The sequence below is a fragment of the Zingiber officinale genome, chromosome 3A (genome assembly GCF_018446385.1).
Source record: "Zingiber officinale cultivar Zhangliang chromosome 3A, Zo_v1.1, whole genome shotgun sequence".
NCBI lineage: Eukaryota > Viridiplantae > Streptophyta > Magnoliopsida > Zingiberales > Zingiberaceae > Zingiber > Zingiber officinale.
The window spans coordinates 131,273,037-131,300,075 of record NC_055990.1 but is presented as its reverse complement, the minus strand read 5'-3'; the positions used below and the strand labels follow the sequence as shown (position 1 = coordinate 131,300,075).

General features: G+C 38.6%; 2 protein-coding genes across 6 annotated transcripts; both read left to right on the top strand.

The window, feature by feature from the left end:
- Positions 1-1,061: 1,061 nt before the first annotated feature.
- On the top strand, positions 1,062-6,454 carry LOC122052447 (double-stranded RNA-binding protein 1-like). 5 transcript variants are annotated; one of them, XR_006132009.1, is made up of 7 exons: positions 1,063-1,454; positions 4,374-4,591; positions 4,680-4,899; positions 5,244-5,356; positions 5,627-5,701; positions 5,787-5,832; positions 5,915-6,454. XR_006132009.1 is itself a non-coding variant. In XM_042613968.1 (4 exons), the coding sequence occupies exons 1-4, from the start codon at positions 1,172-1,174 to the stop codon at positions 5,321-5,323; spliced, it is 801 nt and encodes a 266-aa protein (XP_042469902.1). In that variant the 5' UTR covers positions 1,062-1,171; the 3' UTR covers positions 5,324-5,585. The 5 variants fall into 5 exon arrangements, 1 of the variants encoding a protein (XP_042469902.1); XR_006132011.1 differs by having other exon boundaries at positions 5,244-5,365; XR_006132010.1 differs by having other exon boundaries at positions 5,627-5,832.
- A 9,943-nt stretch (positions 6,455-16,397) lies between these two features.
- On the top strand, positions 16,398-17,300 carry LOC122050663 (pentatricopeptide repeat-containing protein At1g66345, mitochondrial-like). Its single transcript, XM_042611554.1, has one exon. The coding sequence runs from the start codon at positions 16,398-16,400 to the stop codon at positions 17,298-17,300; it is 903 nt and encodes a 300-aa protein (XP_042467488.1).
- Positions 17,301-27,039: the final 9,739 nt, after the last annotated feature.

Sequence of the window (27,039 nt, the reverse complement as noted above, 5' to 3'; positions counted from 1 at the left end):
GGTTAACCTTAGCGCCCCTCCTCAAGAAATGAGTTATTTCTGTTCCTGAAGATATGCCCATAGGAGATATTCAAATCACTTCTCCTGAACTTACCCTATCTTCCTTATATCTTATTATCGCTTCCCCACTATTCATCCACAGGAAGACCCTTCCATTCAAAGTGCTGAGTTTGTTATGTCCTTCCCAGAACAAATTCCTTTACCCACCCAAAGAAACTCAGGATCCTCCTTTTCTCTTTTCTCCTCTTTCACTTCACACTTCTTTATCGTCCTCCTCCACATCTTCTTCCACCCTTCCAATACTATTCTCTTTATCTTCTTTCACATTAGAGGTTGAGAAATGTTGTTTCCTCTATTTATGCAACAACTAGAGACTAGTTACATAATTTTATCATTTTATATAGACAAATAGATGAGACATTTTTTTATTAAAAAAAATTAGTATGATTCTGAAGACAACTTCAATGTAAGATTTATAAGAGGTTTGTAAAATCTAAAAAGCTGAATAAAAAATGTTCAACCATTGTAGAGATGAGGTTTGAGGTTTTAATTTAAAAGTAGTAGTGAAAATATAAATATATTCTTTTATCTTGAATTTGATATAATATTCATGAAGACATGCTCATGCTATGAATTGGATCATAAAAAAAATTCATTTAGAGTTTTAATCATTGAAAATATTTTTAATGAACTTTCATATTATTAATGTCATATAATAGGATCCCAACAAAATTTATTTAGAGCTTTTATCATTAAAAATATTATGATAAAATATATCTCAGTCTTAATTTTTATTATATATATATATATACATATTTAAATATGAGAATATTAATAAACTAGTGTATAAACTTCTGTACGACATGACATCTATTCACGAGACGAAAATGGAATTGACAACTTGGTACGTCGAAGTTTTTTATTCTCTAAACACGAAAATAATATGAACTCGTGAAGACTCTCTGCCCAATTTTATTTTATTATCGGGTTTATTTAGTAAATGTAACCGTCCCATCAGTCTCCTCGGGTCGCGCGGCCTACACTGCCGGTTGCACTCCACCAAAACCCTCCCTTTACCCTTTCCATTCCACCGCTACTTTTACTTTCGATTCACTTCCACCACCCATTTTCCTTTCCTCGTCGCCGATCGCAATCGGGAATCGTCCCGGATATGCACAAGAGCCGGCTCCAGGAGCTCTGCCAGCGCCAGCAATGGTCGCTTCCGGAGTACGCCACCTCACATGACGGCCCTGCCCACAATTTCCGCTTTAGCGCTACCGTCACCGTCAACGGCTCCTCGTTCCACTCCCCCGATCTCTCCCGGACATCCAAGGAAGCTCAGAACAAGGCCGCGCTGATCGCTTTCGAGCAGCTCTCTGACGTGGTCCCGCAGTCGCCGCCCGTGGACTTACCACCGCCTCCAACCCCTGCACCGGCCCTTCCTATAGATCTTGGTGAGCTTTTCTATTCTTGAATCTTGTATTTTGCGTCTGGGAGTGCTTTTTCGACGGGGAAGCTCGGTTGATTAATGGTTCTATGGAATATGCGCATTGCTTGAGGCGGAATTTTAAATCAAATTTCTTCTATTTGATCTTTGTATTTGAAATCGAAGTTTTTCCATTTTTTAAGTTTTGCTAACATTTTTTTCTCTTGTTTTTTCTTGTTTTGTGTAGGTTTCCGTTGTGTATAGCTAGCATAGCATAGAGAGGCATCTTCTAGTTTAGTGGCTTAAAATTGACTGAGTATGTAAATTAGCTATAACTTTCAGGCATCATGTTTGCTTTCATTTTATCGATAATTTGCTTAATTCAAGTTTTTCAAATCACCATTTAGTACTCTGCTTATCTTCATATGCATATATCTCTTTTTATGGTGGATTACTAGCTTTGGATTGTTGCTCTAGTTGCCCCAGCAGATTTTTCTAATGCAATTCGAAAAAAAATAAATAAACTTTATAATATCAAAACATCCTCTAAATTTTTTTTTTTATTGATCTTGTTAAGTGAGACATGATATAAATTTACTGTATAGCCAAGATTTTGAAAAGACATCTGGATGTGTGCAGTAGGGTCAACACATAGTGTGTAGGTTGTTCGCAAGCACAACATAATCATAACCTCGATACAGAATAGGGCGTTGCTGAAAATTGTATGGACAATTTTTTTTGGAGTTTTTATAATTTAAACAATGTTTAAGAACTTAATTAATCTAAACAATCACACAATAGATACAAGAACTTAATGAATAATACCAGAAAAATAAGATTTTAATTCCTCTATGCTTAAAAAACATTATTTGTTGTTTTCTCAATAGAATAATCTGCCCCTTTTGGTGTTACATTTTCTTAAAATTATCAATCAACTAGTTATTTGCACTTTCTTCCGCTTTTTTGTAGCCAATGGATTATGGATCTTGTTTGGCCTTTTGTACTCAAGGTTTCTTTTGATTTTTTGTTGTTCACTCAAATTTGCAGGGATTCTACATAAAGTCAACCATTTATCATTTATTTTTTTCCTGTCCAACATATTCCATTGCTTGTAACTTGTAAGATGATTATGCTTGATAAGAATTTACTTGATCCAATCTAAGATGTGATCTACATGTGGTCACATATTGCTATATATCTACATAATTGGTAGATTAATTTTGCTTTTATTTTGATCAAATAATGATGGTGCATATCACATATGCATACTGCAAAGCCTTGCATAGCACATGCTGCTTTTGGAAACAATTTTAGTAGCCCATGTTATTATCAATTTATATCCTTTTTCAGATAAATTTTGATAATTGATATACCAAAGTAAATAAGAGCAACTTTATTTTCATACAAATAAAATTCCTACTTGCTAGATGGAGATGAGAAATTTTGTGATGTGTGCCTGTTTGTTCCTTGTACATTCCGACTTCAAAATGTTCTCTGCACTTGTAAGACCTGTTCATACTAAGCATGCTAAGTATATGGTCATGCAATGATTTACATGTGATATTCTAATAATTTACTTATGCTAGTATAATATTGACAATTTGTCCTATAAATTTACACATTTGAAAGTCTCCATAGGAAACTATTCCATATAGTTGTACCATAAGACTTAGATGACAAAATTTCTATGATAAATAGTTTTTAAACTAGTTAGATAATTTTATTTTCGGTGGAATATTTTGAATGCTAATTTACTTGGGAAGAAGATGCTATATGTTTGAATGTGTTACCATCTCATTTTTTCCCTTCACCTTGGTTTGGATCAATGAAATCATTAGTTTTTGTGTCTTAGGTACCTCTTTTCTTTGACACTATAGGATCTGCTATTTTATTCAAATTCTTTCAAGTTATCATTGAGAACTATGTGAAAAGTTTTTATACCTTCAAGCAATTCCAGTTATGATATATGACTTTTTTTTAATAGTTGGGTGAGAAGTATATAATCATGGACTCAATTTGGAGATCAATTTAGATTTTTATTTTCAATTTGATATTGTTGAATTAAAAATTTTTATATGTTCTTTGATATTCAAGAGCGGTAAAAGTTCATTTTAGTTTTTTTCAAAAAAAAAAAATAAAGCCTTTAAAAGTTCTTTTTAAATATTAGAGGTAAAGCAGACTTTTTCTTTGACGATTTGATCTTATTCCAAGTCTATAAATGGGATTTGGATCCCATGAATTTGTTAATCTTTTAGTTTAATAATATTTTCCCTCTAAGGTGAGTCTAAAGTCTGAGCTTTTCTGTGTTACGATATTCTTGTTGCATCAGGCATGTTTTCGTTCTTGAAATTGGACTGGACAATCACAAATAGAACTTAGCCTTGGACTACTTTGGGCATGTTATTTCTATTTTAATTTTTTTGCTTTTGTTTATTGGATAAAACAAATTTTACAAAATGTGTTTTTTTAGTTTGTATTTTTGTTGGGGTATTTATGCCCTCCTCATGCAAGAGATTTATCTTACTGTTATGAGCTGGAAATTTTCAGAGCTGATGGAAGTTTGCTCAAAAGTTTTCCATCAAGTTTCTTATATATGGCTTAACTTTACATCTTCTTGCAATATATCATCATTGCCACCTAGCAGTGGTTGTTCCAAATATTATGGACTCTTTTAAGATATATATATAATTAGCAAAATATTTCTTAATGCCAAATAGGATCATGGAAGATGATTAATTAACTATTTATTGAAATTAATATTGTTACTTCAGTGGAAAATATTTTTTCCCAGTGTACAGATGTGAAATTCAGGTGCTTTAAAGAATCCTAAATTTCAAATAAATATGGTTTGAGAATTAGTATATTCTAAAGTTAGTTCTGTTTGTAACTCTATCATGTATTTCCACAAGCTGCTATAATAATGACATTTTGTTGAATTTGTTGAAAGGCAATCAAGTTTCATACAAGAACCAACTTCAGATATATCTTCAGAAGCAAGCTAAATGTCTACCAACATATACCTATGTTTGTCATGCTCTTCAATTCAAAGCTACTGTTAAAGTTGATGAGCAAACTTTTGAGAGCACATCATATTGTTATACTGTTAAGGAAGCTGAACATTCTGCTGCAAAAGTTGCTTTGATGTCATTGTTTGGTGATCAGCAGGTGCAAGGGTTCAGCTTTTTAAGCATTATTTTTTTTACAATTAACAATTGGCTCTGATTCATTAATTTGTTTTTTTTTTCTTTTGCAGGATGATGGCATTATGTACAAGAATCTATTGCAGGAATTAGTACAAAAAGAAGGGTTGCCTATGCCAGAGTATAACACAACGAGATATGGTGAAAGTCATGTTCCTACTTTCTCTGTCACTGTTGAAATCAAAGGCAAATTATTTCAGGGAGATGCAGCGAAAACCAAGAGACAGGCAGAAACGAATGCTGCAAAGATCGCATATTCTTATCTTTACCAAAGTAAGTTACGGTTTTCCCCCTCAAATATGTCATTTTATGGTTTCTCAGTAGGGGTAGTATGGATGGTAGTCATCCCCACCCATACTATCCTAAAACTACTTTTTTCCTGTCTTGTTAGAAACTTTAATAGTATTACCCCCTGTCAAAATATGATGGTAAGGGTTGTGTGAGATTATTTAATAATTTTTTTTGTTTTATAATTTACTTTAGAAATTTGTTTAACTCATGGAGAATTGTATATATTGTTTAGACAATCAGCTCAAGTGATTTTGAAGTTATTTTGATTCTTTATCTAGCTATTCTATATGGAATTAAAAAAATCAGTTTTATTTAATACCTTTCAGGTGGTCAAGCAGATTTTCTTCCCATTTATCTTCAATATTGGAAGAGCATATGGAATCTGAACCTGCTGCTTCAACATTAGTGCCAATAATCAACACAAACTCTTCAAAGACAGGTTGTATTGGTGTGTAGATGATTTTCTTGTTTAGCTTATTCTTCAACTTAAGTATACTTGTCTATGCATGGTCTGAGCACTATATAATGTATAAAAACCACATATAATGCTTATAAATTGAGCCTCATTCATATACTCCATCTTTCATCCAACTCATGAGTAGCTATAACAATTTTGCTTTTGGCATACATAATGAAGTCTTAAACGGTATGGTATGGATTTTTATCATGTCTGATTATAATTGCTAAAATTTTGAAGTTGATGGTGCAGAAGATGAACATGACCATGACCATGTACAGAAGCAAGAACCTGGAAGTGAAATTAAAATTAGCGAAATCCTGCAAGGTGGACCATTTTACATTCTCTAGTTGTTCATCATGTTTGTTTATAGTTAGCTAATTGATTTGCAACTGATCCTGGCCATGTCAAGAATCAAGAATGTGCAAGTGCCATTACAATTAAAGAAATTCTGCAAGGTGAATCATTGCACTTGCAATATTAATCAAATTCCAATTTCAATTTGCCTTTATTTTTTTTTTTGCATCTGATCATGGGTAGATGAGCATGATCCTATGGAGAAGCAAGGGCATACCAGTGCTAGTAAGAATGGAAAATAACCCCTTCAAGATCTCCCTGAATCTGGCAGCTCAGCATCATCCTACAGTCCTGACTGCTCCACTCGTCATAACTTCACAAGCGCTCACAGTGAACTTCCCATGCCGGGAAGCAGTCGCTCAATGCTGTGCAATAGGGTCCAAGTTTATCCTCGCAAAGCTGACGTGGTTTTGCCTGAAGGTGGAATCACTCTACCCTTCAGCGATGATAGCTGGGTTGCCGTCAGTTTGGACTTCTAAAATCCATCAAGGCAATTGTTCTTTAGGCCGCAGACCTTGTCATGTTATAACAATGCGATAGTGCACAGACAGCTTCCTGGGTCATTGCTACGTATGCTCTTTCTTTCCATATCAGTATGTGCAGAGACAGATTCCTTGGTTCGTAGAAAGACATCTTATTACACATGGTTTGTGGCTTGAATTGATTTTGATGAGTATTGTTTTCCTTTTTCTTTTAATATTATCATCTATGCTTTTGTGCCCACGAATACTACTATGCGTTTGCATTTTGGAGTTGCCTTTTAATGCATATGCTATGAACCCTTTCATATGAACTATTTTATGCTATGAACCCTGGGACGGGTTGGCGGGGGCGCTGTGGACAAGTGTATTTGTCGTTTTTTTTTTGTTGTCACATTTTATGAAATTTTCTTGCCTTCAAAGTTCTGAGTATAGCAGAGCTTGTCATCATATGTCACCACTGGTAGATTTGCAAAATTGAATCGTTTAGTACGGGTGAAGCCAGCATAAATACTCTTTGACATGATGATTTTGTTTTGATTTTTTGATTTATTCTTTCCTAACAGTGTGGTCTAGAGACAGTCAGGGATGGTTTTACTTGTTTTTTTTTTTGTTTTTAGAATTTATGATATTTACATGCCCTTAAGAAATTAAGGTATTCATTCATGTTTTTCGTGGAATAGGTTAATGGAGTATTCATGCATGTTTTTCATGGAATAGGTTAGTGGAGGTATCAATTAGATTCAATATTGAACTAATTTGCATCAATTATCCTAATCTCGAGTTTCTTTTTTACTATGTTGTGAATGAATTCATTGTGCCTTCAAAATAAATTTTTTAGCATAAATAAATTTGTTTTTTTAAATTTTGCTTGATTTTTAGGAAACTAAAATTCGAATTTTGTTTTCTAATTAACTTAAATCAAATAAGAATTGTGTAAGGCTGACGAGGCACCGGTCGGAATGTAAATGGGAAAGCGTGGGACATACTTGTTAAACCAACTCTTAGTCAATGAAAAACAAGATTAAGAAATTAAACTCTTCTTACCCTAATGAATAGATCGTTGGTTCCTAGTTTTTCGCTCTTTGCTTTGTCGTCGCTCAGAGCGAGAAGAGGAGCGTAGAACCCTAGTTGAGACAATGGTGAGTTATACGATGCATCTACCGGTTGTTTCGATCTTGAACAACCTTTTCTTACTTTCGAGTAATTAGTGGATTTTTAATTTTTATTGTTGATGTTGCTGGTCGCCATCGGGCATTTCCAGTATATTCTTTGTGTTCTGAGGACGAACGAACGTTGATGGGAAGCAGAAGATCGCATGTTCGCCCTTACCTCTATCAAAGATATTGGCGGTCGTCGCTTCGCCAATATTGTTTGCAAGAAGGCCGACGTCGCCAATATGGATCTCCTGGTTGTTTCGATCTTGAATTGCCTTTTCCTTCTTCCGAGTAATTAGTTGATTTTTTGTTTTTTTTTTGTTTTCGGTAGTCGCTGATCGCTAACGAGGATTTCCAGCATATTTTCGTGTTCTGAACACGAACGTTGATGGGAAGCAGAAGAGCATGTTCGCCTTTACCTCTATCAAAGGTATTGACCGCCGCTTCACCAATATCGTTTGCAAGAAGGCCGACGTCGACATTAACAAAAGGTTGTTCTTTTTCTCCTATGGATTGCTATCCTTGGAAGTTGTTGATCCTAGTGTTCCTTTAAATATCTTTGCAAGTTCATCTTTTTGTTATAGTGAAAGGATCAAAAGATTTTTTTTCTTTCTAAATATTCTTTGATTAACCTGCTGCAGAGTAATCTTCTTAATTTATTTAATTGCGCTAGTAAGTTTTACTTTTCTGTAGGACTGGCGAGCTTTCTGCTGCTGGACTTCAGAATATGATGACAGTTGTTGCAAGCCCACGCCAGTTCAAGATTCCTGATTGGTTCTTGAACAGGAAGAAAGATTACAAAGATTGCAGGTATTCTCAGGTTGTTTCAAATGCCTTGGACATGAAGCTGAGGGATAACCTTGAGAGGTTGAAGAATAGAAGGTTAGCTTATCCTAAAACTCTATAAGTTTCTTGTTAGAATATTTCAGTAAATTTTGTCTCTGGATTGCATATTGCTACTAATTCCTAAAGTTTGCAAAGCAATGACTTCAGACTCTTTACTCTTTGTTCTTTGTTACATTGAATCTGCACACTGATTCTACTTTTAAACTGTTTCTTTTTTTCGGTTGTGAATTCAAATTGAATTGCTTAACATTTTTTTTTCATTCCAAGTTTAATATTTTTTGGATCAATAGGGCAAAATTGATGTTCGTATCAAAATATGACCCAAGCAGCTACTTCGACAGTGAATTGACACTTGTTCGTCGCCAATCTCTCCACCTCCCTGCTAATAATTCCCAAGCAAACTCAGGCCATTGTCGACAACCGCAAAAAGAACCAAATTTTCGCAATCTTTCCTCTATAATCAACGATGTGAGCAACAAAGGTTGGAGCTTAGACAACCTAACTGCTGGTTTCGGATCAGTACAACTCACTGAACCCTTGGTGGAGCAAGTGATACTTTACCTCAAGGAACCCATTGACGCAAAAAAGGTGCTAACTTTCTTCCACTGGTGCTCCTAGACATAACATTTCGAACACGGTCTACGATCTTATTGCTTCATTGTTCATGTCCTTGTTCGTTCTGGCCTTCTTATCGATGCGCGTGCTTTGCTGGAGTCAGCAGTCAGCAAGTATACAGAGAGAGTTGCATCTCAACATGCATCGATTGTGGAGGTGCTTCTCAGCACTTACGAAGCAGTTTTTCCCGGACATCGTGTTTTTGATCTTTTGCTACAGGTGTATTCGAATAAGAGAATGACTAATGAAGCGTTTGATGCTTGCAGATACATGGGAGATCATGGGTTGGACGCTAATATAATTAGCTTTAACACAATGCTTCATGTTTCACAGAGATCTGATCAGAATAATTTGGCTTGGAAGATCTTTGAATATATGTTTGCAAGAAGAATATACCCAAACCAAACAACGACTGAAGTTATGATAGATGTGATGCTCAAGGAAGGGGTTTTGCCAAAGTTTGTGAGTGTTTTAGATAGAAATCGTGGGAGTAGATGTACCCCTGGCATTATTGTGAACACTACACTGGCTTTTAGGATCATTGAGGAGGATAGGCCTGAAGAAGCAATCACTCTTTTGAAGAGAATGCTACAAAGAAACATGATGTTTGATGATATTGCATACTCTTTGATTGTAGCTAGCTATTGCAAGTTGTGCAAACTGAACTCGGCACTTCAATCCAAGGACGAAATGATCAACAGGGGATGCAGCTTGAATTCTTATGTTTACACTTGTCTAATAGGATTTTATTCCGAGGAAGAAAGAATCGAAGAGGCAGTTCAAATGATGGAAGAGATGGTGTCAATAGGACTGAAACCATATGACGAGACATATAATCATCTGATAGTTGGTCTGTCGAGAAATGGGTGGACAAATCAGTGCTTGAGATATAGTGAAAAGATGCTTGAAGGTAGATTTTTGCCTAGTCTTGGCACTTGCAATGAGATGATAAAGACACTCTGCATAGCAGGAAATATTGAGGAAGCCAACAGAACTCTGACATCTTTATTAAACATGGGGCTTGTCCCTGATCAAGAAATATATTTGATTCTAATTTATGGCTATGGAACTACTGGAGATTGTCAGAAAATCATTACACTTTAGTATGAGATGGTGTATATGGGTCTTGAGCTCAGTATGAGGGTCTATAAGTCCTTGGTTCAAAACCTCTACAAATGTTGAAAAATGAGTGAAGCTGAGAAATTTATTGGCATTTTGGGGAGGAAAGGTTTGACCCCTACTAGCTGCATGTATAATTCATTGATCACAGCATACTGTAACAGAGGTGGTATACAGAGAGCACTTATTTTCTATGATAAGATGATTGAAAAGGAGTTGGTGCCATGTTCAGATGCTTTAATGCTTCTAGCAAAGAAAATGCTGTAAATAGCTGAAATTTACAGCTTATCATAGGTTAGATGTGCATGATCCCGTACAGGAATGAGAGCCAGCAATTGCAATTCAAAAAGGTCAAACCCAACTAGATTAAAACACTATGGTTAAGGATTTTTTTTTATCAATTCTGATTATAATTGCTAAAATTTTGAAGCTGATTGTGTATAGGATGAGCATGACCATGCACAGAAGCAAGAACCTAGGAGTGCCATTTAAATTAGTGAAATCCTGCAAGGCGAACCATTATACATTGTGGCAAAAGGCGAAACGCTCGCCCCCAGCGCCCTCGCCGTACCCAACCCAAGGCCATCACGGGGAGGTAAATCGCAGCATCCGAGCGGGCATGTGGCGGACATGGTGTAATACGAGGATAGGTAATTTATTCCCCAACTGCCCCGAGGATTGACCCTGCCGCCTCATTGTGGCAAGTTCCGCCACATACCAACCCGGATGACCCACAGGATCAAGGCGAACCATTATACATGCTACAGGTCATAGGTGTTCATCATGTTTGTTTATAGTTAGCTAAATGATCTGCAGCTGATCATGGCCATGTCAAGAATCAAGAACCTGCAAGTGTCACTACAATTGAAGAAATTCTGCAAGGTGAATCATTCGCTTTCCATATTAATTAAAATCCTATTTCAATTTGCCTTTTTTTTTTTTAGCATTTGATCATGGCCAGATGAGCATGATCCTGTGGAGAAGCAGAACGTATCAGTGCTAGTAAGAATGGAAAACAACCTCTACAAGATCTCCCTGAATCTGGCAGCTCAACATGATTGCTACAGTCCTGACTGCTCCGTTGTCATAAGTTCACAAGCACACAGCGAACTTCCCTTGCACGGAAGCAGTCTCTCGCTGCTGTGCAATAGAGTCCAAGTTTATCCTCATGGTTTTACCTGAAGGTGGAATCACTCTAGCCTTTAGTGATAATAGCTGGGTAGCGGTCAGTATGGAATTCTAAAATCGATCAAGACAATTGTTCTATACTTTTAATATGGTCATCATCTATACTTTTGTGATACTAATATACATTTGCATTTTAAGGGAGATGTCGTTTGATGTAGACGCTTTCATCTCTTTCATATGCACTGTTTGTGAACTTTTCATGCCCTCAAGAAATTACAGTATTCTTGCATGTTTTTCATGGAATAAGAGTTAGTGCGATGTACAATTGGATTCGGGTTCCATATTTTTATTGAACTAATTTGCATCAAATATATCCTAGTATCTTAAGTGTCAATATAAAATTTTGACAATAATTCATTGTGCCATCAAAATAAATCGCAAGTATAAATTAATTTGTTTTTTTAAATGCTTGATTTATAATTTTATTAATTTTTAAGTATCTCAAACCAAATAAGAATGGGCAAAAGTTAAAAGAGCTAAAACGGCGTCTTGTTATATTGTTATTCTGAAAATATTTTCACTTTTAGTATTATAATGGCTAGTTGTTTAACTAAGAGCTAATATAAGTTATAACTGTTTTAAAATGATTATAATTAATTTCAATTAAGTTTAATGAAGTTTAAGTAATTTTGATAAGTTGATAGATATTATTTTCATATAATAAAATTTTATATATAATAATTTTAATTTAAATGACATAAATAATTTATATATATATATAATTAGATTTTTTTTATTTTTTTGTTAAAAGACGGTCTTTTAATTTATATTCGATAAAATTTTAATGTGTAAAAAAATCTTCAATTTCGATTTGACATGAGTCATCTCAGTGTTCGACCTCATTTAAGAGCATCTCCAACGAAAAATTTATAACATGTGATTTATGTTATAAATCTTTCATTATAACTCCTCTCTTAATACATAGGTAGATTTATAATTTTTTTATAAACTTGTCTCAAAATCTTAGGACTAGGTTTATAGAAAAATAGTAAATCTTGCTGACTAAAATATGGCCAGTTAGAAAATGGATTATAATAGCAATCTTAAGTTGTACTTAATTAGTAATATGGAGAGAGATAATTTTATTTAAATACCCTTGATAATGATCTTAAAAGTATATTCTAGCTGGACAGATTCTGGCCATTTAGCATTGCCCTAAAATGTCTCCAATCATCCCTTAAGGGAGCCTGCCCAGTCACCCCTTAAGATCGCCGATCAACTACTGAGGGAGAATCAATTCACTCGCTCGGGAGAGTATATAAACATTATACCTGCACTTTTCATTAATTGTATGAAAAAGTTAGATAAAATACACGGATAAGTTACAGGCCTACTTGTTAAGTTCTGTAAGATTGTAAGTGATTAGCATTCCAAGGTCTATCTAGTCTTCGACCTTCAGCGTCTTCAAGATAATAAAAGCTTGAGGTGAGTTTTTGTATCACTTTAAAAGGTTCTCCCCATTGGGGTTCTATCTTGTTGACGTCTCCTACTGGTTTGATATGTTTCCACGCCAAATCACTTCCCGATGCTCAGATTTTGGTAATGTTTTGGTAACGGGTCTTCTAATATTCCCTGAGAAAATAGGGTGACAGTTTTCTCCAACGAATTATCACTCACTGGGCCTTTCCTCTGTGCCTATTATGAACATGCCCTTCTCTAGAAGATCCCTGATGCAGATCCTCTGGCTCCACTTGTTCTAGCGGTGTATGAAATGACGCCCTAGGACAACGGAGAGGGGAGAGAGGTGCAGGAAGTACTTGAGCTGGATCCTCCTCTTGAGCCCGCCTCTCTCGGTGATGTACTGTTGTAGATGCTGCAGGTTGTGGCGGTGGCAGAATACCAACAGTGTTTGCTTGTTGTTGTTGCAACGCCCTTTGAAATCGGGCCTCGATGAGTAGATCCATATCTTCTTGTGTTAAAGTAACAGTAGTAAGTTTCCCAACTTCTTCCATCTTAAAGTTTTAGATTCAGGCGAAGATTCCCACAACGTCAAATTTGATCCTGCCTGAAAGTTGGAAGATGGTATGCTAGTTTTGGTTGGTGGTTGCTCCAAGGACGATGAACCTCTAGAGATCTGGAAGAACTCCTCGACGATCCTGCGCATACTTAGACGAGTCAACAAAGCGTTAGTGACCTAAGACCGGGGTGGGAATCCCTCCCCTCCGACGCTTAAGTTAGTTTCTCTCTTGCAGGTGGAAGAATAACAGTAGCAGAAAACAGAGCTTTAAATGCAGAGAGTTAGGGTTGAGTCTGTTTGCGTACCTGACCAACGGAGAGGATTCCTCCTTTTATACTACCTTATTTAACCTTCGTAGTCTTGAGTTGGTCCCCAATTTGTTAGAGTTTATTAGGAGATGAGAAAAGTACAACCTGAACTTCGTGCGTAGATGTACCTTCTTTGTCGTTTGTGAGTTGAGTTCTTCATGAAGTGCTTGCGAGAGTACGTCATTGTAACTACTCAATGAAGGGGCTTTGAGGGAATATTCCTGGACAACTTTGTGAGGCTGTCTTAATGTTGTCTACCACTTGTCTACTGAACATATCTTGACCGGTCACATATCCTGACTAGTCTTTTGTTACATGTATCTCAGTCAATCATATATTTGGGATTCCTTTTGTTGCAGATAACCCGGCCAGGTAGATAACCCGGCCGGTCATATATTTAAAATACCTTCCATGGTAAATAACCTGGTCGGTCTTATATTTAGAATATGACTGGTCATATATTTGGAATACCTTCTGTGGTAGATAGTCTGGCCGGTTATTACCTGCTTGAATATATACATATAAAGAACATTATATTTAGCCAACCTTTATCTCTCTAGTCGTATTCAGGAATCATGACCAGATTAAGCCTATTTAGGCTCATCTGGCCTTTCCTGACCGAGTGAATACGTTAGACCTAGCATATCATTATTCGGTCAGTTTTTGTCCGACCATTCATATAATACAGGCTTGATAAGACTAGACGCCTTTAAGTCCGATCGGGCACATACATAGAACCTTGTATTCAGTCGGTTTTCGCGCGGTCATTCATATATTGAAGGCTCAAAAAGGCCAAACACCTTTAGGCCCGTCCGGATTTATATCTGTCCAGGCATACGCATGGAAGCCTTTAGTCGGCCTTTGCTTTACTGATCATATGTCATAGACTAAACGAGATTAAATGCCTTTAAGCCCGGACGAATTTATATTCGTCCGAGCATATGCATGGAAGCCTTCATTCGATCGTCCTTTGCTTGACCATTTACATATTGAAAGCTTGATATACTTAAGCTCCTCTAGGGCCGACCGATACTTTTCGCCTGGGCATATACAGAGAAATTTATATTCGATTGGCTATCATCTGGCCAATCGTACGCTATATCTTAGATAAGGCTAAGTATCTTAGCGTCCGATTGATCCTTCCCGTCTGAATATATACATAACCTTATCCTCGTTCGGGTCTAGACGTCACCCCCTCTTCTTGGCTTTAATTATCACATCACCTGAAAGACTTGCTCATAAAAACCCGTATCAGTGGTGAAATGAGAAATGACAACCCGTGTCACTGGTGAAATGAAAATTTTCATCTGTGCTAATAGATAATTGATGTAGTTTGTCATGCGAGATCAAGCATTGCTGAATACCTTAATAACAGGTCTAACATAAGAAGTTGCCTTCATCCTTCTGTCTTAAAAAAAAAACCTACGTACAAAAATATTTTGAATAAGAGATAAGTTGTAAGGAAAAAAATAGAAATTTCATTGTAAAAGATAAAAGGTAAAGATGAAAAAGTAAATGAAATATTAAATTGCCTATTTTATAATTTTAAATTATATATTTGTCTATAAAGAAAATAATTAAATAGTAAAAAAAATATTAAGGGACGTTTGGGGTAAGAAAATAAAGGTGGAAAATAGGAATGAAAATAAATAATTATCATTGTTAATATTTAAATTATATAAATAATAATATAAATAAAGGAATGAATTCTTATACTTGGTAATCACTCATTCCTATATCAATCTCTCAATCAATCGATTACTTTATTTTCATTAATCAAATATTCTCTTAATACCAAAAATAACTATAGTGGGTTCTGCCGCCGACAAAAATGAAAAGGAGCTTTGCCTTTTTCACCGCCGCCACCCAACTCCACCGGCCAACGTCTGACACCAGTCAGCGGCCCTCCCGCCAGCCACCAGCCGCTTCGAAGTCGGCTAAAGTTGTTGTCTCAAATAGGTGCCAAGACCAAGCTGCTACTGATGGAGACTGCGCCGGCCAAACAACCCTGCGTCGGATCTATTTACATCGGCCAAATTCTTGTGCCGTGACATGTGCCACCGGCTCTTCCTTCCTTCTTGTACTGTTGCTCATGCAAGGAAATCTGTCGGTAACTCCTGCTCTCCGTAGAAAGTCATTCACGTTTTTAAACAAAACGTGAACTTCACGTTTTGAAACAAAACGTGAACAGTAATCATGAAATTCAATTCATGTTTTTGAAACGTGAACAGTGTGCTGGTTACTCCAATAGTTTTTTTCCTTTGAATAGCAACAATAGTTGTTGTTGTTCATTATAAATTTGAACTCATTAGTACTAAGGGTAAAATTAAAAATTTATTTGATTCTCATTATTGATATTGACTCGAAACAAACACTGATAATGTAATCTTGATTTTCATTCCTATTGACCTCAGAATCAATCTCACTACTATTCCGATTCACAAATTTAAACAAAATGGTCCGTTAATTGTAAAAAAATTATTTCACATGAAACTAAGAAGTCTAAGAAAATTGTATTCCATTTTTACCCTTTTGAATTTTTGTTTCTCTATTTCCATCCCTTGAAAAAAACACTACCTTAGAATTGGTCATGGTGATACAATGAGCTTTATATGGTGTCCGGAAACTCGACCCTTCACCATCTCATCCAGGTTCATTTCTATGCGAGCCACGGTAGTTCGATACCTCTCCGCTTGTCTCCATTGCTCTCTAACTCTTGCCTCGAAATATGATCTAAATCACTACTTCGGCGGTGAATTCATACTCGCTCATCGTCAAGCTCTCCACCTCCCTGCTAATGATTCCCACGCAGACTCAGTCCATTGCTGACAACCGCAAAACGAATCAAATTTTTGCAATCTTTCCACTATAATCAACGATGTGAGAAGCAAAGGTTAGAGCTTTGATAGCCTAACCGTTGGTTTCAGATCAATACAACTCACCGAACTCCTGGTGGAGCGAGTGATACTTTACCTCAAGGAACCCATTGATGCAAAAATGGCGCTAACTTTCTTCCACTGGTGCTCCCAGACTAAACATTTCGAACATGACTTGCGATCTTATTACTTCATTGTTCATGTCCTTATTTGTTACGGCCTTTTTATCGATGTGCGTGCTTGGTCGGCAGTCACTAAGTATACAGAGAGAGTTGCATCTAAACATGCATCAATTGTGGAGGTGCTTCTCGGCACTTACGAAGCAGTTTTTCCCGTACATCGTGTTTTTGATCTTTTGCTACAGGTGTATTCGAAGAAGAGAATGGTCAATGAAGCGTTTGATGCTTGCAGATACTTGGGAGATCATGGGTTGGATACTAATTTAATTAGCTTTAACACAATGCTTCATGTTTCACAGAGATCTGATCAGAATAATTTGTCTTGGAAGATATTTGAATATATGTTTGTAAGAAGAATATACCCAAACCAAACAACGACTGAAGTTATGATTGATGTGATGCTCAAGGAAGGGGTTTTGCCAAAGTTAGTGAGTGTTTTAGATAGAAATCGTGGGAGTAGATGTGCCCCTAGCATTATTGTGAACACTACACTGGCTTTTAGGATCATTGAGGAGGATAGGGCTGAAGAAGCAATCACTCTTTTAAAGAGAATGCTGCAAAGAAACATGATGTTTGATGATATTGCATACTCTTTGATTGTAGCTAGCTATTGCAAGTTGTGCAAACTGGACTCGGCACTTCAATCCAAGGACGAAATGATCAGCAGGGGATGCAACTTGAATTCATATGTTTACACTTGTCTAATAGGATTTTATTCTCAGGAAGAAAGAATCGAAGAGGGTGTTCAAATGATGGAAGAGATGAGCTCAATAGGACTGAAACCATATGACGAGACATATAATCATCTGATAATTGGTCTGTCGAGAAATGGATGGACAAATTAGTGCTTGAGATATAGTGAAAAGATGCTTGAAGGTGGATTTTTGCCTAGTCTTGACACTTGCAATGAGATGATAAAGACACTCTACATAGTATCATGGAAACCAACAGAACTTTGACATCTTTGTTGAACATGGGGCTTGTCCCTGATCAAGAAATATACTTGATTCTAATTGATGGCTATGGAACAACTGGAGATTATCAAAAAATCATCATACTTTACTATGAGATGGTGCATATGGGTCTTGAGCCCAATGTGAGGTTCTATAAGTCCTTAGTTCAAAACCTCTGCAAATATGGACAAATGAGTGATGCTGAGAAATTTATTGGCATTTTGGGGCAGAAAGGTTTGACCCCTACTAATTGTTTGTATAATTCATTGATCATAGCATATTGTAACAGAGGCAGTATACAGAGAGCACTTATTTTCTATGAGATGATTCAAATGGAGTTGGTGCCATGTTCAGATGCTTTCATGCTTCTAGCCAAAAAAAAAATGCTAGAAGTTGAACAGTGAGATTTCAACAAAATTCAAATGGTTAGATGTTTATATTGCACTCTCGAGACTGAATTTTGTTTGGTAAGTGGTCTACACATTTAGAAGAATTTGACATGATCACCTCGAGAGATGGTTATGATGGGTGGAGTTTTTACTTGCTTGAGAGGATAGCATCTACGGAAGTTAGGCTATATCATTCAGTAGGAGTTATGAAAATACTATTTTCCAGGGAATAATACTCCAACAATATGTATATATGAGCATTAATATAAGAAAAAATGACTCATACATTTTACCAGATCAAGTAAAATGCATCATGCTTTTGCTCTCTGGCTCTAGCACAACTTTTCTGTTGGCAAATTAAAGAACTTAACTGTGTTACGAGCAAGATAGCTTGTCGTGTGTTGAAGGAGATGGCATGTCCTTATTCAAGTTTTTTGGAAATGAAAATTGCATACTCATGCTCAAGTACCCTTCTCTGTTGATGACTATAACTTCATACTTTATGATGAACTTCATTCTTTATGGGTCAAGTATTTTGGCTGCCTTGTTTCCATTCATTGCAAATTTTGGTTCACTCATTGAGATGAGGCTCATTGTTGGTTGACTTCTTGAATGTTTTGAAGCCACCGGGGCATGTTGAAAAGAAGATACATTTGAATGAAGACAGTTCAGTGCATGGTTTTTGACTTCTTGAATGTTTCAGTTCAGTGCATGGTTTTTGACTTGAAGAACACTAAGCAGAGTCATGCATTTATGATGGCAAAACTTCCAACATGCTTGAATTTTCTTTGGGAGTTTGTATTTAGCAGCAAGATCTGCACTTGTAACATTTTATGACTTTGGGGCAAACCGTTTGTTGATTCATTTACTTTCCCAAAATGAAAATTACTGGCTTGGGCATTCGAACAATAATAAGCAGATCCATGCATTCAGGAATGTGCAAATTTAAGCTGCCTTGTTGGACGTGTGTGAAGAGAGAATCAAAAATAAGTTCATCTCTTTTCCTTTCAAATGTGATGTTGGCTATCTCTTTTCACTCAAAGTTTCCATGGATATCTCTAGCTAATGGAATTGTGCTAGTAGATGGATCTTTTTTATAATCCATTGTGGGGATGCTTGTTTGGTGGTCTGAAATATAGCAAGTTCCTGGAGAAAGAAATGTGAAAGGAAAGAAATCCCCGGTCAACCAGGACCAACTAGACGAGCTCGAGCTTGCGGCCATGATGTCGTGAACTCGCAACAGCCACTAGCTCGTAACCTCTCAGCGACTGCTATGAGTTCATGGAGTCACTGTGAACTTGCATGGCCTTTCTGCTCGCAAATACCGTGGAGAGGTTAGCTACAATGTCATTGTGAGTTTGCAGTGAGTCGGAATGAGTGTGAGTTTGTGGTGTGGCCTTGACTCACTTGGTATCGCTGCTACAAGCTCCCAATGGCCATTTTTTTTATGTTTGAGATTGAGATTCACAATCAAAGTTCATTATTCTTGTAGTCATTTTTTTTTTGATCAAGTATGAAAAGATTATTTTACCTGGTTTTGGATGGATGAAAAATGTGTCAAAATTATTTGTGGATGAATTTAAACTCTGTCCATCAATTATTTTTTCAATAGGTGAATGAATAAAAGTGTTTCAACTCTCGTACCATTCATTTTTTATATTTAATTTATATTTTAGAGAAAATATAAGATAAATTCAGTCTTTTGAAAGATAGATGGGTGACATTAAAATAAATTTTCAATCATAAGCAAACAAATAAATAAGTGATAATTTATAAGGGAACAAAACAATATCTCCATGGAATGCCCAATTGATTAGAGGGTGATAGAATTATTATAATGGGGGTAAAAGATCAATTCTTATCGGACACATGGACTCAGAGAAAAAATCCTCCCATCCCTTATCCACTTGGACAGTCGACTATAAGCTGACCCATGATTTTTCTCCCCTCATATAACCTAGAGACGGGTTGTGAAAGATAACTGAGATAAATATAATCACTTTTTGCTATAATAGAAAAATAAAACACTACTACAACGGCTACTACTACTAATAATAATCACATTTCATATTGCAACGTGATACGGGTTATGATAGGTCGGTCTGGCGAATGAAGGAGGGGTCAAGGTTGAGAAGGATAGAAAAGGTATATAGTCGGTCGAGTGAAGGCCGAGTGAGTATCCATATGCTCATACACGCACGGCCGGGTAGAGCCCGACCGAGCGTAGAGACACTTAGCCTTTTGTATAGTTTTAATATATTACAGGCCGAGTAGAGGCCGAGAGAACATCCATATGTTCATACATACTCGGCCGGGCAAAGCCCGCCCAAGCATAAAGGCACTTAGCCTAATATATAATTTCTAGTACATTACCGGTTGATCGAAGGCCAAGCGAGTACCCACGTGCTCATACACACTTGGCCGGGCAAAGTCCGCCCGAGCATAAAAGCACTTAGCCTAATATATGATTTCTAGTGCATTACCGGCTGATCGAAGGCCGAGTGAGTACTCACGTGCTCATACACACTCGGTCGGGCAATGCCCGCTCGAACATAAAGGCACTTAGCCTTATATATGGTTTCAGGATGTTACCGGCCGACCAAAGGCCGAGCGAGCATCCATGTGCTCATATACGCTCAGCCGGGCAAATCTTGCCCGAGTATAAAGACACTTAGCCTTATATATGGTTCTTAATATGTTACCGTCCGAGCAAAGTGTTGGGACCGAAATGTATCTAGAGGGGGGGATGAATAGCTCGTCGCGTGCTCGTGGTCGGCGTTGTTTGTTTCTTCAAAGATGTGCAGCGGAAATATACAAGAAACAACACACACAACGCTAACAAGTAGATTTACTTGGTATCCACCTCCAAAGGAGGTGACTAGTCCAAGGATCCACACACTCACACACACCTCCACTAATAAACACTCCTTTTCGGTAACTACCGAAGGTGGAGAACCCCTATAAGACTCTCAATACAAGAAGGAAGAGAAGGGCAATAAAGAACAAGCAAAAGCTTACAAGAAGTGCAATAAAAGCCCTAACCCTAACTTCTCTTCTTCGCCTCTTGACTTTGACAAAACTTCCAAGAATCTTCAAGATCTGGCGTGGAGAGCTCTGTGGAGAAGCTATGGAGTCGCCTATGAAGATCGGAGCTGTATGTGTGATGTTCTGCTGAAGGAATCGAACATCTGTAGCTAAATACGACGCCAACGGTCGGATCCCGATCGATTGGATTGCTCTCAATCGATCGGGGAGGTTTTGGATCGATCCACTGATTGATCCAGAGCGCCTCTGTGCTCTCAGGAATTGCCTGGATTGATCGGTCGATCGATCCAGGGCTTATCACGCAGAAACGCGCCACCCCAATCGATCCACTGATCGATTTGGGTCTCTGGAACGATCGGCCGATTGATCCGGAGGCGTTCTGTGTGTTCTGCGACTAGCCCACTCGAGGCTTGTCGCGGGGACCTTCCCAATCGATTGACCGATCGATTGGGCATCATCCAATCGATCGGCTGATCGATCCAGACATTGGTTTTGCCCAAAATCAAGTCCCAAGCCCCCAAACCAACATCCGGTCAATCCATGACCTGTTGGTTCATAAAACCTAGCATCCGGTCACCCTTGACCCATCTGGATTTCCCCGTGCCTGGCTTCACTCATCAGGACTTCCCTTCTGCCTAGCTTTACTCACTAAGACTTCTCTTCTGCTTGGCTTCACTCACCAGGTCTTTCACCTAGTTTTACTCACTAGGATTTTCACCTGGCTTCACTCACCAGGATTTTCCTCTGTCTGTCTTCACTCACCAGGACTTTCATCTAGCTTCACTCACTAGGATTTCCTCACTGCCTAGCTTCACTCACTAGGTCTTTCACCTGGCTTCACTCACCAGAATTTTCTTCTGCCTGGCTTCACTCACCAGGACTTCCTTTGCCTAACCTCCAAGTTAGGACTTTCACATGGCTTCACTCACCAGGATTTTCCAATCAAGTATCTGGTCAACCTTGACATACTTGACTCTCCATCACAATCTCCACACATGAACAATTGCACCTGCAATCTCCATGTGTTAATCTACATGTAATGTCAAACATGTATTGTCAACATGTATTGTCAAACCATCAAAACATAAACATTAAGACTCGAGCTTGAACCAATTTAAGCTCAGTCAAACTAGGTCAAACTTGACCTGGGGAATATTGCACCAACAATCTCCCAACACAAAGCCCGACCGAATGTAAAGTCACTCAGCCTTATAGTACATTCTTGAACTGAACATGCTCAACAAAAGGTATTCCTCATATACGACCGGCTTGAACGACCGGCTGAGATATGCTCAATAAAAGGTATTCCTCATATACGACCAGCCGAGATATGCTCAATAGAATGTATTCTTAATATATACAGCTGGCTTGAACGACTGGTTAAGACATGTGCAGCAAAAGGTATCCTTAATATATGCATCCGGCTTGAACGACCGATCGAGACATGCCCAACAGAATATTTGACGGGAAATATCTTTTAGAACCTTCTTTAGTTATGATGATGTGTCACCATTATAAATATAAGTCATAAATGACAAAAGAGGTACATCTGGGGTACAAGGAAGATTCCTTAAAAGATTATTGCACGAAGTATAGAAGATGACTTCATCTCCTAACAAACCCTAACGAACTGGGGACTACTTCACGACTACAGAGGCCACATGAGGTAGTATAAAAAGGGGGATCTTCTCCGTTGGCAAGGTACACAAGTTCTAGCATCTAAACTCTGTTTCAAACTACTTCAGTTACTGTTCTTCTTCTTTTTCCTTCCACCCTTGAGAGAGAAACTGACTTGAGCGTCGGAGGGCCTAGCCAGGGAACCCCACCTCGGTCTTAGGTGACTAAGGCTTTGTTGGTTTGTCTCACTGTGCATAGGATTGTGGAGAGGTTCTTTTAGGGCTCCCGGAGGCTACCTTCATCAAGGATCATCGTTTACCGAATCCAACGCATGTCTTCGCAGATTTCAAATGAAATCAAATTTAACGTCGTCTGTTGGAAAGTATTCACCAGGATCTGAAGCTACAAGGATGGAGGAAGTTGGAAAACCTAACACTATTACTATATCACAGGAGGATTCGGGGTTGCTCATCTACTCTAGGGTGCAAAAGATATTATAACAACAACAACAAGTCAACACTGTTGGCATGCTACCTGTAGCACCACCTTTGACGATGTAGGTAACTTCTCATCATAGAGAGAGAGAGATCAAGGGGGGAGATCCGATTCAGTTGCTCTCTGCCCCTCTCTCTCCCATTCAACGCCCTAAAGCATATTTCCGAACACCTCTTGAACAAGGAGAACGAAAGGTAATTCTTCATGAGTCTTTTGGAGAAACTCCCGTAAGAGAAAAATGAAAAGGGAAGATTGTAGTCAATGATAGTTCTCCTGAAAGGATTATCACTCCATTTTCTCAACGAGTGTTGGATGATCCTTTGCCGAAGTATTATCAAAATTTAAATGTCAGAGAATACTCGGGAACTACTGATCCCGAGGATCATCTTCTTAAATTTGAACATGCGGCGCTCCTCCAACAATTTACCGATGGAGTTTAATGTCGGATGTTCCTTACTATATTTGGAGGAGTAGCTCAGAGGTGGTTCAAATGACTACCAAAAAATTCTATTCATCACTTTAAGGATTTCCGCAAGGTATTCCTACATCATTTCTCTAGCAATCGGAGATATCAGAAAACCCCTTGGAGTCTTTTTTTTCAATCAAACAGGGGCTTAAAGAATCTATCAGAGCTTATATTAAGAGGTTCAACTAAGTGATCATCAATTTCCCTTCGACCACAACAAAGATCTTGGTAAGCGTCTTTTTCCAGAGGCTTAACGATAATGATTTCTTTAAAGACTTAGTCAGGAACCCTTCCACCAATTTTGATATATTGATTGAACGAGCTTCAGAGTTCATCAATGTGGAGGAAGCTCAAGCCACTCGGAAGAAGGATATTATTACTTCTATGCTGATTCCTGCTGTAGCACGTCCGGTGGAACCTGTCCAACCCCCTAAAGGACCTTAGGCAGATCCACATCATCGTCATCCAGAGCCTCGGCCTTAAGCAGTACAGCATGTAGATGCTCCCCCACATTTTTCTCAAAGGTGGTACATGTATCATCTGACCAGCACCCACAACACAGAAAATTATTTTACTCTAAAGAATCAGCAAGTGGGTAACACTCGCTATCATCGACGTTCTCCAATCCCAAATCGTCCGCGATATCCACGACAGAATAATCCTCTCAAAATTGAATATCAATCAAGAGGATACAAGAGGGAATATTACCTCTCTCTGCTGTACAAGTACAAAGACCTAACCAAGTACAATCAGAGCCACCATCGACTCGACAGGAAGAAAATTGCAATAATGCAGCTAGGGGTAATATCAATTTGATAGCGGGAGGACCCACTGATGGTGATTCTAACCGGGCGAGAAAGTCGCATGCTCAGAAATTAATGATTCATGCCGTTGGATGTAGTGTTGAGAAGGCGGTAGGGCCGGAAATCAATTTTGGGCCCAGAGATTTAGTAGGGGTGGAAGTACTCCATGATGATGCATTAATAATTAAGGTTGTTATAACCAATTACAACATTTCATGTACTTTTATTGATATTGGTACCTCTGTTAATATTATCTTTAAACAAGCTTTTGATCAGCTGTGGATCGATCCAAGTGAGCTTCAGCCTATGGTTACTCCATTATACGGGTTCACATGCAATGATGTGTTGGTGCAACATCCCTCAGGTCAAGGTTGACCTGGTTGACCAAGCTGAGTCTTGGTTTGAGTTTAGATGTTTGACAATAAGAAATTGATTGAAGAAGAGTCAAGTAGGTCAAGGTTGACCGGATACTTGACTGGGAAGTCCTAACTGGGATGTTAGGTAGAATGGAAGTCCTGGTGAGTGAAGCCAGGCAGATGGAAAGTCCTAGTGAGTGAAGCTAGGCAGATTGAAAACCCTAGTGAGTGAAGCTAGGTGAAAGTCCTGGTGAGTGAAGCCAGGTGAAAGCCCTAGTGAGTGAAGCTAGGCAGATGGAAAACCCTAGTGAGTGAAGCTAGGTGAAAGTCCTGGTGAGTGAAGCCAGGCAAGGGAAAATCCAGATGGATCAAGGATGATCGGACATCTGGTGTTGGGAAGTCCAAGTAGGTCAAAGGATTGACTGGATACTTGGCACGAGGAAATACAGATAGGTCAAAGGGATTGACCAGACATCTGGTGGAAGTCCAAGTAGGTCAAGGGAGTGACCAGATACTTGGCACGAATAGAAAAGTCCAAGTGGGTCAAAGGGATTGACCAGACACTTGGTGGGAAGTCCTAGCAGTCAAAGGATGACCGATGCTAGGCATGATGTACCAACAGTCAAGGTTGACCAATGTTGGGAGGTTTGGGACTTGGTTTTGGGCAAAAACTGGATCGATCGATGGATCGATTCAGATCCGGATCGATCGCTGGATCGATCCGGGCCTTTTCTCGAAATCAGAGCTCGGATCGATCCGTGGATCGATCAGATGTCCCAATCGATCGCTGAATCGATGCTGCTTCGCGCGATAAGCGCCGGATCGATCCGTGGATCGATCCAGCGTTTCCGCATAAGCGCTCGATCGATCCGTGGATCGATCCAAAGCCTCCCCGATCGATTGGGAACATTCGAATCGATCGGGATCCGACCGTTGGCGTCGATAAAGGCCGCAGGCGCACGATTCCTTCGGCATCTCTTCACCGATTCACTCCAGATCTCTCGCCAGCTCCTCCACAGCACTCACAAAGCTCAGATCGCCAGTTCTTGAAGGATCTTGGAAGTTCTCCAAGTCAAGAGGCAGATCAAAGCCAAGAAGAGAAGCTAGGGTTAGGGTTTATACTCATTGTAAGCTTGTAAGCTTGTATTTCTTGTATCCTTTCCCTCTCTTCTTGTATTGAGTCTTGTAGGGCTTCTCCGCCCTTGGTAGTTACCATAAAGGAGAGTTTTACTTAGTGGAGGGTGTGTGTGTTGGTGTGGATCCTTGGATTAGTCACCTCTTGTGAGGTGGATACCAAGTAAACCAACCGAGTTAGCGTTGTGTGATTGTTTCTTTGTATTTCCGCTGCACACCCTTGAAGAAACAAGCAACGCCGAGCAACGAGCGAACGCGACGAGCTATTCCCCCCCCCCCCCCCCTCTAGCTACTTTTGGTCCTAACATGATGTACAACCACTAGGTCAAATAAAATGAGACATATCTTTAGGGGAGGAGCCCCTTATGCGGACACGCCGATCGGTCTTCATGGTGGTGGACGCCCCGTCAGCGTATAATGTTATCCTGGGTCGGCCGGCCTTGAATGAATTCAGGGCGGTCATTTCTACTTTCTGTCAGAAGATTAAATTCCCTGTTGATGACCAAGTGGGCGAAGTCAAACGAGATCAAATAGTAGCACACAAGTGCTATGTGAAGGTTGTGAGGGCAGAAGCTAATACCGCCCGAAAGGCTCAGAGGATGGATATCAATGTCATCCATGAAAAACTGCCCACCCTTGTATATGAGGAGAAGGAAAAGGTGCAGATACAAGTCGGTCGATCGGAAGCCACTACCCACATCGCGTTCGACTTTGCTCCTGATCTCAAGGTGGGCTTGATAAAATGTCTTATGAAAAATAGTGATGTGTTCACCTGGACACCTAAGGAGGTGAAAGGTGTGGCATCAACGGTTATGGAGCATGCTCTTCATGTATACCCAGATGTCTGGCTGGTCAAACAAAAGAAAAGGGACTTCGGATATAATCAGAATAAAATTATCAAGAAGGAAGTGGATAAATTGTTGGAGGTTGGATATATTCGAGAAGTACAATTTCCAAGCTGGTTGGCTAACGTTGTCTTGGTTTCTAAACCAAGTAATAAGTGGCGAGTATGTATTGATTTCAGGGATCTCAACAATGCTTGTCCAAAGGATTATTAACCTCTGCCTCATATAGATCAAGTGATGGACTCTACGGCTGGATGTGAATTCATTAATATGCTGGACGCCTATTAGGAGTATGACCAAATTCCACTTGCTATGGCGGATCAGGAAAATATTAGCTTTATAACTCCTGAAGGTACTTATTGTTACAATATTTTGGTTTAAAGAATGTAGGAGCTACTTATTAGAGGCTCATGAACAAGGTTTTTCAAAAGCAGATTGGAAGAAATATGGAAGTTTACATGGATGATATTCTTATTAAATC